Here is a 13,890-nt window from a genome sequence, read left to right as displayed (position 1 = left end):
GATGATGATCCGACGGCTCTGCATCATCACCTAAGAGAAACCCATTTTTTCAGGTGCCTGTATTATAGTGATTCCCTTTATTCATAGCTCCAAACAATGTATACCGTGACAAAAAATGTTTTGTCGTGAGAATAGTAAGGGCATGAGAGTTCAATGATAATAAACAATATAGTAGTCATTTAATTTAAATAGATACGGGATGCCGACGAAATTGAAGGCGCACCATAAAAAAGGAGGGGAAATAATGTAGTTAATAGTTTCTATGGTGTTGTTAGCCACCAATTTGATGTCGAAGTTCTGCCTTCCTCACCTTGGCCAGACTAATCAGGTTGCACCTAAGACCTAACTTTACATGCTATATGCATGTGTACCTTTCTTTAGTTTAATCCTACGGTGAAACCGACAACCTAGGAAAACATAAAACAAAAGGACATATGAATAGAAAGTTGTTACTATGACAATTAGAAGGAGAAAAAATTGACATCTTTAATTATTTAATTTCACAAATATATTACTTACTGTTCTAGGAAAATATTTTTTTCCATGAAAAACCCCATATGCAACATGGTGGTCCACTATACTATAGCATATTTAAAGGAAAGTAGGCAAAAATCAAGGCGTGGTAAGACTTTAGACAGGCAATCTTCACTGTAATAAATACCAAAATGCCATAAAACCTCATAATTGCACACGTACTAATTATTAGTAAAAGAAAAAACACCACGTCCCTTCACCTAGAGGCTATAAATAAAACATATCTCACGCACCAAGGTTCCATCCTCTGGCGAGAAAGAAGCCCCCATGATCAGATAGCATTGTGAGAATACCATTTGCAATTGCATCCTAGCTGTCCCTAGTAGGATCTCGTGTAATTACTCAATTACACACAACTTCTGAATCCCAACTCTCCACGCATGTGCTTCGAGCGCGTTATTTGTCACGACATTATCGGAGTGGAAGGCATCAGGTTAGGGGTTTTAGGCTGTGTTGATGGTGGAACCCGGATGGCAACCCACCTAAAAGATGTGATATTAGGTGGCAGTACCATATGGCTCGGTAATACTAATGACATTGGACAATGCAACGAGTGAAGAAGGAAGATCTCAGAAAGGGCGGGATATAGGCGCAAAGGATCTAGAAGTGGGCATTATGACCATCCTCGTCACGAGGCGGGGAGGAGATGGTTGCGGTATTCCAGTCCCAAAAAAGGTCAAGAAAGAAAGATGCCAAGTTACGTGGGTGAAGCAGCGCAAGCAAAATAATAACCACCCGATTAAATATGTTTAGCAATGCTTGTATTATGTTTAATTAACTTCACTGTCACAAACACGCCAAAAGGAAAACCAACGGCCACAACAGATCCATCCACCGATTATCCTTAAACCAGACTATCAGAGGATCAAAGAAAATGCAAGAGTATGTGCACGTAACAAAGGTACAGCATTTTGCAGATCACCCCCACGATATCTCCAGATTCCAACTTCACCACCACCTCCCTTCCCCCGCAAGGCCGCAACGTCCACATCTTTCTCTTGGAGCGCCATCGCCGTTCGAAACCAGCGCCGCCCGATCCCGAGAATACCCACCTCTCGCCCTCACCTCCAGCAGACGCGACTCGCGAGTGCAGTCCACCACCCTCTCCGACTACACACACACACTCTCTCCTCTCCTCTCCACGGCCTTATCGGAACGGAACCGGCACTGGTGGCTCGGGTGTTCTTCGACTGTGCGCATCAGGAATGGCGATGGCGGCGGCGGTTTTGGAGGAGGCGATGCGACGGGGTGCCGGGAGCGTCGGGGACGATGACGTCGTCGCGCGCAGGGCAGAGGAGGCCGGTGAGTTCGGTTCTTGGGCTGTTGGGCACCTGATGCGTAGATCACGCTGAATCAGGGGGTGCGGCGGATTGTTTAGTGTCTGTTGTTAGGTGTTCTTGGTTTTAGCTGGGCGCTTTGGGAGGAAATGTTGGGCGATTGGGCACGGAGAGTCTCCTCTTTCTGTTGCAGTGGGTTTTGTTTGACACTGAAGTTTGATTCACTGAGGACGGGTTCGAATTTTCAAATTTGTCGGAACGATTTGGGTGGCATAATCCTCGTGGGATGCAGTGATTGAACACCTTGTCTGGTAGTTTACTGTTTCAATTTGAGGTCCTGTTGAGCTCAGTCGGGTAGACTTAATGTGATCCGTGCTTTGTGCATCTCACTTCACTGGAGAAAGGTTTTATGTCTTCTTCCCGTTTTGCTATATATTGGTTTGGAATTAAACGTCTATTTATGGCCACAATATAATGCTGTACAAGTTGAGCAGCTGTGCAAATAATACTGCAGTGATTGTTTTTTATTTCCTTTTTTGGTGAAATACTGTTGTCATTATTGATGTGACACATTTTTAGAAACGCAATGCTACCATGACACTGTGCTAAGATAACATCAATCATACCAAATCAGGGTTAAGTAGAATGGAATTTACCAGCTCCTTTTAGTTGGATTACTAATCCACCAAGGAAATTTAAGTCTGGCCTTATTATTACCTGAAAATCCATAAGTTTCAAGGGCATCTCTGTCTCTGATTATTACAATATGTCAGAGGAAGGTGCACTTATTTCCCTTGTTGGTTAATGCAGCAATAAGAAGGCATGAAGCAGCCAGTTGGTTGCGATATATTGGTTCTTGGGCACCTGCCGCTGGGATCGCACTGAATCAGGGGGTGAATCGGATTGTTTAATGTCTGTTGTTGTAAGGTGTTCTTGGTTTTAGCTGGGCGCTTTCGGAAGAAAGGCTGGGCGATTGGGCACGAAGAGTTTCGTCTTTGTGTTGCAGTGGATCGCTTTGACACTGAAGTCTGATTCACTGATGACGTAGTTTACTGTTTCAATCTGAGCTCCTGTTGAGCTCAGTCGCGTAGACTTAATGTGATCCATGTTTTCTGCATCTCACTGAAGAAAGGTTTTATGTTTTCTTATTTACCCTTTGCTATATATTGGTTTCGACTAAAATGTCCATTTATGGCCACAATACAGTGCTGTACAAGTGGAACAGCTGTGCAAATTATACTATAGTGATTATTTTTTGCCTTTTTTGGGAGAAATACTGCTGTGATTCTTGATGACACACATTCTTACAAACACAATGCTAGCATGAGAGTATGACACCATGGTAAGATAACATCAAGCATACCAAATCAGGGTTAAGTAGAATGGAATTTGACAGCTACTTTTAGTTGGATTACTACTCCACCAAGGAAATTTAATTCTGGCCTTATTATTACCTGAAAATCTATAAATTTCAAGTGCATCTCTGTCTGTGATTATTACAGTATGTAAGAGGAAGGTGCACTTATTTCCCCTCTTGGTTAATGCAGCAATAAGAAGGCATGAAGCAGCCAGTTGGTTGCGAAAAACGGTTGGGGTAGTGTGTGCAAAGGACCTGCCAGAAGAGCCCTCTGAGGAGGAATTCCAGCTTGGACTCAGAAATGGCATTGTCCTCTGCAACGCACTGAACAAGGTCCAGCCAGGCGCCATACCCAAGGTTACACTTCTCACCTTGAATTTTCTAGTTTAGTTTGCTAGCTGTCGCACATGCCAAATATTTGATGCCAATCTTTTGTCAATGTTGATAATACTTCTAGATTGTCGGAGTCCCGTCAGATACCGCTGTCCCTGCAGATGGCTCAGCCTTGTGTGCCTATCAGTACTTTGAAAATCTGCGAAACTTCCTTGTTGTTATACAAGATTTTGGCCTCCCAACATTTGAGGTGTCTGATTTGGAGAAGGTAGCCCTGTCATCCTGATTCAAGAGAGTTGCATGTCACAATTCTTTTCTTGTAACTAATGGTTTACAATGCACGTGGAACAAATTATTCCTGTGCAAAGTTTACTTTTAGAAAAGTTAACGTTTTTTATCTGCCAATTTGTATATAGGGTGGCAAAAGTGTTCGAATCGTGGACTGTATTCTTGCTGTGAAGTCATTCAGTGAAAGTAAGAAAACAGGGAGGCAAGCTGTATGTAAATATGGTGGCATTTCGAAACCTTTGGCTTCCGGAAATTATTTCATACTTAAGAATTCTGATGCTTTTATGAATAAGAATGGGAGAATCCACTCAGAAGAGGCTACCCAGAATGGTTTTCCAGGAGAGCAAAAGTTATCTCCTGATTGTTCTCCAGAATCCTATGAGATGGTAAGTGCTGCAATGTAGTAAAATTTCTTATTTCACACTCAGTCAAGACTTTTGTCTTGTTTTATAGACTACTTCAGACTCCCTTAGCGTGGTTGTCCGCACAATTCTCTTAGATAAGAAACCAGAAGATATCCCATTGGTAAACATACTTTGCTTGAATAGGTTGTTAATCTCTCTTTAGTATGTTTGATGAACATAAAGACTTGAAATTGCATTGCTAATTTGCAGATTGTTGAATCACTACTAAGCAAAGTTATTCAGGAATACGAACATCGCTTTGCAAATCAGATCTTGGTATGTCTTGTTCGATTACTGACATGAAAAATGCTCTTTCTATTATTCAGAAATCTATATTGTTCGATTTTCTTGGGTTGCAAACTATAGAAAAACTAGCTACTAACAATAAAGACTATTAATGTGGGAAGAAAAAAAGCAGTTGAAAGCATATGAAATCTTAAATGAACTGAATCATTTTCCGTATGTGACATGCTACTGGAATCATACAACACTTCCACCTGTGATCATGTGAAAGCATATTGTTTTTATCCTCAATCTACAGAAACTGGATCGACATAGCCGACTATATCTTGTATTAAGTTATTTCGTCCATGGAAGAACAGATTTCATATACTAATATTTGTCACTGCTTGTTGAATAAAATGAAGATGGATGAAGAGAAGCAAAATATCTTGACTACAAAGGAGGAGGCCAATTTTGCAGTAAATGGTTGTAATGCAGCTCAAAAGTTCCAACTAAAGGAAGAAATAAATTTTGATCTACAGCACAAACAGATCAAGGTATGCCTTTTTTCCCCATCATGAACTCATGATTTCATCTTGACTAAGAATCATGCCAATCAACCTTTCTTTAACAATTTTTTGTTTCCTAAAGGAGTTGAGAGGTACTGTTTCTTCTATCAAGTCTGGCATGGAACAACTGAAATGGCACTACTCTGAGGAGTTCACTAAACTTGGTAAATTATAGTTGATCATTTTGTATTCACCCTCCAAAATTAGACCAATTGTTTGATAGCGTCTTCGTCATCATGTTGCAATAGGGAAGCATTTGTACACTCTATCCAATGCTGCTTCTGGATACCATAAAGTTCTTGAGGAAAATCGCAAGTTATACAACCAGATACAGGATCTTAAAGGTATAATTTTGTGCATTGAAGGAGCAGAAGGTACAGGATCAAAGTCTACATTATATATAAATGCTGGTTTCTTTTGTCTCCAGGAAATATTAGAGTTTATTGTCGAGTCAGGCCTTTCCTTCCTGGGCAAATAAGTTCCTTAAGCAGTGTTGCTGGAATGGAAGAAAGAACCATTACAATAATGACTCCTACAAAATATGGAAAAGATGGAAGCAAATCTTTCACTTTCAACAAAGTCTTTGGTCCAGCAGCCACTCAAGGTTCTAACTAGTTCATATAGTGCATTTCATCTAAAAAAATTTGGCATGACTTTATCAATGAATGTCATGCTTCTTTTTTGTTAATGCAGATGAGGTCTTTTCAGATATGCAACCATTGATACGTTCAGTTCTTGATGGTTTCAATGTCTGCATATTTGCGTATGGCCAAACAGGATCTGGGAAGACTTATACAATGGTAATAACCTGTGCTAACAAATATAGTACGCTTGGAGTAATCCTTTTTCCTCAAAAGTTTGATCATTGTATGGTTGTTTTGCAGAGTGGACCTAAAGTTTTAACAGAGGAAAGCCTAGGTGTCAACTATAGAGCATTAAATGACTTATTTAATCTCCAAGCACAGAGAAAGGGGACAATAGATTATGATATTTCTGTACAGATGATCGAGATATACAACGAACAAGTGAGAGATCTCCTTCAGGATACTGGAAACAGAAGATATCCTTTTGACTAGTACAAAATCTGGTTGTAGTGTTAACACTTCTTTGGTTCTGTTTGAGAAGTCCGTAAAAACTTCTTTGTTTTTCTCTTCTGATCTTGAGGGACATTTTGAATATCCTTGACATTGAGCTACATTAGAAATTAAAAATACATCACAGAAAGGACTTGCAGTTCCAGATGCAAGCATGGTTCCTGTCACATCTACGTCTGATGTTGTTGAACTGATGAATCAAGGCCAAAAGAATCGTGCAGTGGGTTCAACAGCCATAAATGACCGCAGTAGCCGCTCCCACAGGTTTGGCTTGGCATAATTCCTTCACATAGAGAAGTTCTTCACTTCATATTTTTACTTATTACTTTGGAATCCACTTGCAGTTGTTTGACTGTTCATGTGCAAGGAAGGGATTTGACATCTGGGACAGGTTTAAGAGGTTGCATGCATCTGGTGGATCTAGCAGGCAGTGAAAGGGTTGATAAGTCTGAGGTTGTTGGAGATAGACTAAAGGAGGCTCAGTACATAAACAAGTCACTTTCAGCACTGGGAGATGTGATTGCATCCCTTTCCCAAAAGAACACACATGTACCTTACCGAAACAGCAAGCTTACCCAGCTCTTGCAAGATTCACTAGGTAATGTAGAAAAGTTAGCATCCTTACTTATCACTTCGGTAGTAGTGGAACCTGTCATGAACATTTCGTTGTTATGTTCAGGAGGACAAGCAAAAACGTTTATGTTTGTTCACATAAGCCCAGAACTTGACGCTGTTGGTGAGACGATAAGCACATTGAAATTTGCTGAACGTGTTGCCTCTGTTGAGCTTGGTGCAGCAAAACCAAATAAAGAAGGCAGCGAGATTAGAGAGCTCAAAGAACAGGTGTCTACACACTCCTTATGGCTTATTTCTATTAAAAAAAGGCTACAGATGACACTGCCATTTTGATTTACAAGGAAGTAATGTTATTTTGGTCTTTCAGATTGCTTTCCTCAAGGCTGCATTGGCTAAGAAGGAAGGAGAACCGGAGAACATTCTAAGCACACAGTCAAGCCCAAGCATATACAGAATTAGAAAAGGCAATGCAACACCTGCAGCTTCTAAAGACCGGCAGCCAATGGAAGAAGTTGGGAACCTAGAGGTAATTTTTTCCCAGTCTATTTCAGTTCTTTTTCTATTTTAAAAAAATAGGTTTACATGTGTTAGTTACTTAGTTATGATTCCAAATTTCAATAGGAAGAAAACTTGCTAAATATTTTGAAGAAATTAATATATCTGCATGCCCATAATTTGACAGTGGAAAATCAATTCAAACATAGAGCTATCTATGAAAACAAAGTCACCATTAAGTTGAAAACATTTCGGTACATGATCTGAACAGAAAGAAGTCTAAAAATATTGGAGATGATACCACCAGTTGCTTTTAATCTTCTTGACATGCTGAACTGTATTGTATATTTTATCAGAATTCTCTTTTGTGCTTGTAAAAGGTCCAGAATGTCTTCACTCCAGCTCAAAAGAGGTCAAAAATGCATTTGTCTGGCATCCTCACTGAGAACAACTCGTCTAACTCAGTTCAGAATTGCAATGGTCCTCAGAAGGAAATAGGATTAGGGGGTTGGGTTGACAAGATGGCTCTTGGAGACAACCACTTTGAGAATTCTAATTCCATCCTAGAGTTGGAGCCTGACACAGCACAGCTTCCAACTTCTTTCTATCAAATATACAGTCCTGTTCAACAAAGCTGTAGGACTGAATCAGTACCATCGGTGGGTCGACACGGCTTTGATTCTGCTACTAGCTGTTCCAACCAAGAGATTGGGATGTCAACCATTGGACTAAAAGCTTCTCGTATTGCCAATAGAGGCGCCTCAACAATAAAAAAGCCTGAAGCTACATCAATGAGGTGAGCGTGAGTTCGCATGCTATTTTACAGATGCATGTAATGATTCTGTGCAAATGATTAACTTGTCCTACTGCATTTAAATTATTTAGGAGTTCAAATCTAGCAAGCAAGTCTCCACTGTCGCAGAAAAAACTGCAAACACCAACCAGGAACAGGAACCAGCTAACTTTGAGCAGCATAGGTGGAAGAACACCAAATGGAAAAATTGGCATTGCAAAGTAATCAATTAATGTGAAGGCTGCTTTGCTGTGACCATGCTCACCTGGGTCAAGGTGGCAGAAAGCCCAAAAGGAGTGTGTTTTTTAAACCTCCAGAAGGATCAAGATCAATGATGTAAACTGATGCACATTCTGATAGGTAAAACATTTTATTTATTACATTAACGTTGGAAAGAGACACCAAAGAGGACACAAAGATGATAAATATGAAGGAAATTCGAATTGAGACTTCTGTACATTTTCCACACTTAGAAAGTAATGTTGTGTCATGTATCTATTAGCCATGACAGCATCAATTGAAAGTTGCTTGTAATAGACATGTGCCAAGTTTACAGCTTTCTCTGTCTCATGTATGTTACCCTTTCTCATAATGAATCGTCAATTACAGACTAATTATAACTTTATCACTGCATCTAGTAGAGTCACCCTTTTTTAACAAAATAAACTGTGAAAGAGATGAAAAAACTATAGGCTCTGTACATTGTCCTGAATTCATAGATAATAACAAAGAGACTTGAAATCTTCAGCATGCAAATACTCTAAACTGATAAAAGTAAAGTACTAGCTCCTTTATGTACAGATACCTAATTGTTCAACAACATCCATTCTACTTTAAGTTAAACAGATTTCTCTGGAGTGTCTATTTAGCAATATTATAGAGTTCAATATCCAGATGGATCTTTGATCCTAAATTGTCTCTTTTACAAAATCTATCGATGCCTCTTAAGAGTGCTCATATTATCGGTACAAGCCTTGGCCTTGGTGGGTTGCAATGCGGACCCCTCCTTGAGGTCCTGGAGAGCCTCCCTACAGATGCTAACTTCAACGCAGCTCTGATCTTGACCCATTTGCGGGGTGAAAGTGGTGTAGATGCCCCTTCACTGTTAGAAATCTGGGAAATGAAGTTCTGTATGAGTTCATCGCATGAGTTTGAGTCGAAACTGTTTGTTCTTGATGGCTGGAATCCAGTGACAAATTGTTGTGACTGCATTGCTGTTTGACCATTGGATTGTTGTTCAGAATGGTTGTTAAAACTCTCACCTGCAGATGCCATCCAAAGATGTGAGCATCAATCTTGGCAAAATAGCTGTAGCAGAAAATTTCAATGTACTTACTGTTTCTCGGAAGCTGGAATGGAGATTGCATCAAAGACATGACCACATCTGTAGATGATAAACTATCAACAGGAAGACCCTGCAGGCACATAAGGAGTTAGATTTGGCTCAGTCAAATATATGCAGTGTTGACAGTGAATTCATCGGTTTCATATTACATAAAAATGGCTTACCCTGTATGATTCTTCAGAGAGTGCAACACCCTGACCAACCAGAATGTTGTTTGGAATAACAGCAGGAGGACTAGCCTCTGGACCAAAAAATGTTCTCTCAGAGTTTGGTATCTGCAACTGTGCAAGTCTTGGTCTGGGTAACAAGGCTCCTTTGCTTGAATCATATGGTAGAACTTTGTTTGTTGTTTGTTCATGTCTTAACGGCATATAATTGGAAGTTTGCCCCTGAACAAACCTAGACATATCAACTGGCACCTGTTTGCAGATTGATGATAACAATATCTTAGATACATGGTATACATGTTATTACTATTATCCACATGTAAAGCACTACTTACATTACTGGCTCCAAGGGATGTGTTGAAAGTCTCCCTTGAAGGCCTTGTTCCAAATCCTACACCAGTTGAGCTTTCCCCCATATCTGGAAAAAGTTGATAGCAATGATTATTTGACTAGATATGCAAAGTTATACTACAGTTGTCAATCAAATCTACAGAATTAGGCATTACCATAGTTGACGGTCTGCTGATTTGCATGAAGAGCACTAAACAAGGAAGTACCCTGTGCAGGGAAACTGCAGAGTACAGGGTAGTTGTTCACCATCTTGTAGTTAGGCTGCAAGCCATCTAAAGTCTGATAGGCCCCTTGCTTCAGGGCTTCCACTAAATTCTGTTTATGAAAAGCACCAAAATAATTAGAATAATAAAGAGGAATTCTCCTGGTTTGAAGCAGGTGAGGAGACCGTACCTTCTCTATTTCATTAAGCTGGTCAATCGGCTTGTAACAATCACCAAACTTTGCCCCAACAAGCTGATATATCTCATCAAAGAAAAGACCGGCATCCTTGTCCTGAACTTGGTAAAGGTAAAGACTGTCGTCAACTCTGCAGGTCATGGCATGCTCTATGATGGACTTCCATGTTGACTGTGGCATCTTGTTGAAAATCTAGATGTAGAAAAGCCAAAGCTCTTGTATCAGTCAACCATCTTGAACATGTGTAGGAATATCAACTGGTATTTATTAACGGAAGAAATTTGTAGAGCCTTTACCTTTATAAGCTTCTGTTCATCCTTCATATAAGCCCGTAAGAACTCTTGCACGGAATTGATTCCATTATCGGACAAGGCCTGGTTGTAAGCACCAATTTTACCAATCTTTTTCAAACGCCACACTTCATCGTCCAGCATTGGAGGGTAGTGCTTTTCAAATCCTACAATAAAGGTCAGATGAATATGATGGTGTCAACTCTGACTCTGAGCTCCAAGCCCCCAACCAAGACTGCAGTTTCTGAAAAATAGTAAATCTGAATGTTTGGCAGAAAGGCATACCTTCTACCCTGCGCTCCTTCACACGAAACGGCTTGGTGACTCCTTCAAGAACTCTCTCTCCAGAAGAATTGACAAGCCTCAACCCCAGCCTGAACATCTTGGTGCTGGTGAAGCTGGAGTTATCGGTGAAGGTTGCATTCTCAAGGACAGCCTCGCCTCCATTGAGCTTCAGTGCCAGATTCCCAGTGAGAAGCTGGGCGCTCTTCTCTCGACCGGATACGATGTGCTTCTTAAACTCCTCAGGGCTCCAAGATTCCTCATTTTTACCATTGAAGTTGCCGTGGAGGACTACAACTTCAACCCTAGCAGAAGAGAGAGGACCGTATCTGACAATGTTTGTGTGACTGTTTTCAAGCCTTTCAACTATTGCCACCTTCAGTGCTGTCCCGTCATCTGATTCTAGTTTTGTCAGTGTGTACACGGGTTTCAGACCGTTCAAGAACATGAGCTGATATCTCGGGTGCTGATTCCTGTCCACCAGTAATCTACAAATGGGATACAAGGAACAGCTGAATTGATCGCAGTAGTGACATATAAAATGTCTAAGAAACAAATCGAAATGTATTGGTGCACTTCAATATGCACTTAAATGGAACAACACACTTTCGTTGAGTGGAATTTTTTTGATTCATTCATATGAGGGGAAACTAAATATGTTACCTTGGAGGTGGTGCTGGTGCACTGAATTGTCTGAACATTGCTTTCTCTACCTCCTCTGAGACCTGAAATAAGCAAATGTCAGAAGTCAGAACAGTGAAGAGTTATAGGAGCAGTAGCTGCTAACACAGAAACAAGAACTCCACTAAGCTCATTCCCCTGAATACAGCAGAGTATCAGCAAAAACTGGACTTTTGTTTGAGCTGAAACATTTGCACTAAAAACGGTCCCTTCAACAGATCTCATCAGACACTTTGCAATTTGTACCTAAAAATACTAAAAAGAGCTATTCGAAAATCAAACAAGAAATAATAGCGAATAAAACACCCGTAAATAGCAAAATCAACCAGATCATTGGAAAGTAAAAAGAAGGAGCTCAGTCTGACCAAGTCCTCACCACTTTCTGAAGCATTGACCCAAAGACCGGGAGGAACATGCCCATGAACTCGGCCTCCATGATCCGTCTGAATCCAAACAACCCCTCCGTCGCCTTCCTCCTCGTTCTCGTAACCTGCCTGCAACCAACCGTCCACGACGATTCCCTTCCGAATCAGCTCATAACCAAGCAAACAGCACAGAATGAATCGATCAAGAAGACCAAAACCGAACTCACAGCACAGACTGCCAGCGCCTGCGAGGCAGGGACAGCTCGCCACCGGCGGCGCCGCCGGCAGCGTCGTCGGTCCCGGACCATTGGAGGCGCCTGGTGGAGGAGGAAGGCGGGGCCATTGGGGAAGGCGGACGATGAACAAGAACAAAGCAACGGGAGGAGTCCAAGGGAGGGCGCTGATATAGAGGCCGGCCGGCCGGCGCCCAAGATGAGCGAGAAGATGGCGGGAAACCGGCAGGAACTAGCTGGGAACGTTCCTGCGTTTCACTGTTCCAGCCGCGGGCTGCCGGCCGGCTGCGACGTCGCGCGTCTGAAATTTTCTGCGCGGTTGAGAAGACTCGGCAGTGTCAACGGTTTGTCCGTTCCCCTGTTCTTGTCTTTGGGTTGAACTGTCAAACGTGGGCCTTGTTTAGATCACCTCCAAATTCCATGTTTTTTCACTCTCTCTCCATCACATCAATTTTTGGACGTATGTATAGAGCATTAAATATAGGTAAAAAAAATAACTAATTGCACAGTATGGTTGTAAATCACGAGACGAATCTTTTAAGCCTAGTTAGTCCATGATCGAACAAAGTTTGTCAAATACAAACGAAATGTGCTACAGTATCCAGATTGCAAAAATTTGCAATCTAAACGAGGCCGTGGTGTGGTTTGGAACTTTGGACGCCAAAAAGTACAGTTTGAGTTTCTGAAGAGAGGTTCAGAACTTCAGATAATACACTTTTTTTCAGAAAACAGAAATATTTATTTATCCGGCTGTTCTTGAGTTCGTTTCGCAAGTGTCAGGTCAGTGTCTTTGCTTGCAATAACACATTTACATTATTTTAGACAGTTACTATTAGGCATTTACATTTAGGGTGCGTTTGGCGCTGCTCCTGCGGCTCCGGCTCCTCACCTCGCGGTACTGTAGCTGGAGCCGTTTCGGAAATCGAGGCACAAATTGAACTGAAAAGAAGCTGGAAAGAGGAGGAGCCGGCGAAGCCACGATTTCGAGCTTCGCCGGCTCCGTGCCACAGAGCAGGAGCCGTTTCGAAAATCGAGGCACAAACTGAACTAAAAAGAAGCTGAAAAGAGGAGAAGCCAACGAAGCCACGATTTCGAGCTTCGCCGGCTCCGTGCTGCAGTGCATGAACAGTACCGGAGCCGGAGCCTCCCGGACCTCCTCCAAACGGCCTCTTAGATCCGATAAATAAATAACTTTAGCTTGTTGTCGTTGTCCTTTAGTCCAAATTTTACTGTCAAAGTAGTACTGGATTCATCAGAATCATAACAATTACCAAGGTCCAGTTTAGTTGTCGAAAATTTTGGCAAAACGACACTGTAGTATTTTCGTTGTTATTTGACAATTAGTGTCCAATCATAGTCTAATTATGCTTAAAAAATTCGTCTCGTGGATTTCGTCTAAACTGTGTAATTAATTTTATTTTTTATTTATATTTAATGCTTCATGCGTGTGTCCAAAGATTCGATGTGACAAAAAATCTTAAAAAATTTGGCGTTTCGGAGGGGAACTAAAAAGGCCCCAAGTCATTTTACTGCCATTACTAGTTTAACTTATTCGAGGCACCAGACACCAGCTGACAAAGTTGGTGTTTGCGCATAAACAGTCAAAATAGATTGTGTATCGGTTCTGAAATCTGAAGCAGTGCAGTGCAGGAGATTTGAAGCTTCAGGCTGTGTTTAGTTGGACGAAATTTGGAAATTTGACTATTATAGCACTTTCATTTTTATTTGACAATTAGTATTCAATTATGGACTAATTAGACTCAAAACGCTCGTCTCACGATTTCTAACTAAATTGTGCAATTAGTTTTTTTTCATCTATATTTAATGCTTCATGC

The 13,890-nt window shown here is 41.1% G+C and overlaps 2 protein-coding genes across 2 annotated transcripts; one reads left to right on the top strand and one right to left on the bottom strand.

Moving 5' to 3' along the window:
• Window positions 1-1,269: 1,269 nt before the first annotated feature.
• LOC136502887 (kinesin-like protein KIN-14Q) lies at window positions 1,270-8,280 on the top strand. The gene is made up of 18 exons (XM_066498140.1): window positions 1,270-1,836; window positions 3,359-3,525; window positions 3,626-3,769; window positions 3,918-4,175; window positions 4,243-4,314; window positions 4,404-4,469; window positions 4,841-4,972; window positions 5,067-5,148; window positions 5,233-5,328; window positions 5,412-5,588; window positions 5,678-5,784; window positions 5,869-6,046; window positions 6,183-6,342; window positions 6,423-6,676; window positions 6,758-6,921; window positions 7,022-7,180; window positions 7,530-7,945; window positions 8,035-8,280. Exons 1-18 carry the CDS (start codon window positions 1,740-1,742, stop codon window positions 8,165-8,167), a joined length of 2,862 nt encoding a protein of 953 aa, XP_066354237.1. The 5' UTR covers window positions 1,270-1,739; the 3' UTR covers window positions 8,168-8,280.
• Window positions 8,281-8,496: 216 nt separating this feature from the next.
• Window positions 8,497-12,354, bottom strand: LOC136502888 (calmodulin-binding protein 60 B-like). The gene is made up of 11 exons (XM_066498141.1): window positions 12,050-12,354; window positions 11,834-11,951; window positions 11,440-11,501; window positions 10,780-11,264; window positions 10,501-10,661; window positions 10,199-10,396; window positions 9,961-10,120; window positions 9,790-9,872; window positions 9,452-9,706; window positions 9,279-9,357; window positions 8,497-9,204 (listed from the first exon to the last, which is right to left on the bottom strand). Exons 1-11 carry the CDS (start codon window positions 12,163-12,165, stop codon window positions 8,897-8,899), a joined length of 2,025 nt encoding a protein of 674 aa, XP_066354238.1. The 5' UTR covers window positions 12,166-12,354; the 3' UTR covers window positions 8,497-8,896.
• Between the last annotated feature and the right edge of the window lie 1,536 nt (window positions 12,355-13,890).

Source organism: Miscanthus floridulus, chromosome 14 (genome assembly GCF_019320115.1).
Source record: "Miscanthus floridulus cultivar M001 chromosome 14, ASM1932011v1, whole genome shotgun sequence".
In the NCBI taxonomy this organism is placed as follows: domain Eukaryota; kingdom Viridiplantae; phylum Streptophyta; class Magnoliopsida; order Poales; family Poaceae; genus Miscanthus; species Miscanthus floridulus.
This window is presented reverse-complemented; position numbering and strand designations above follow the sequence as displayed.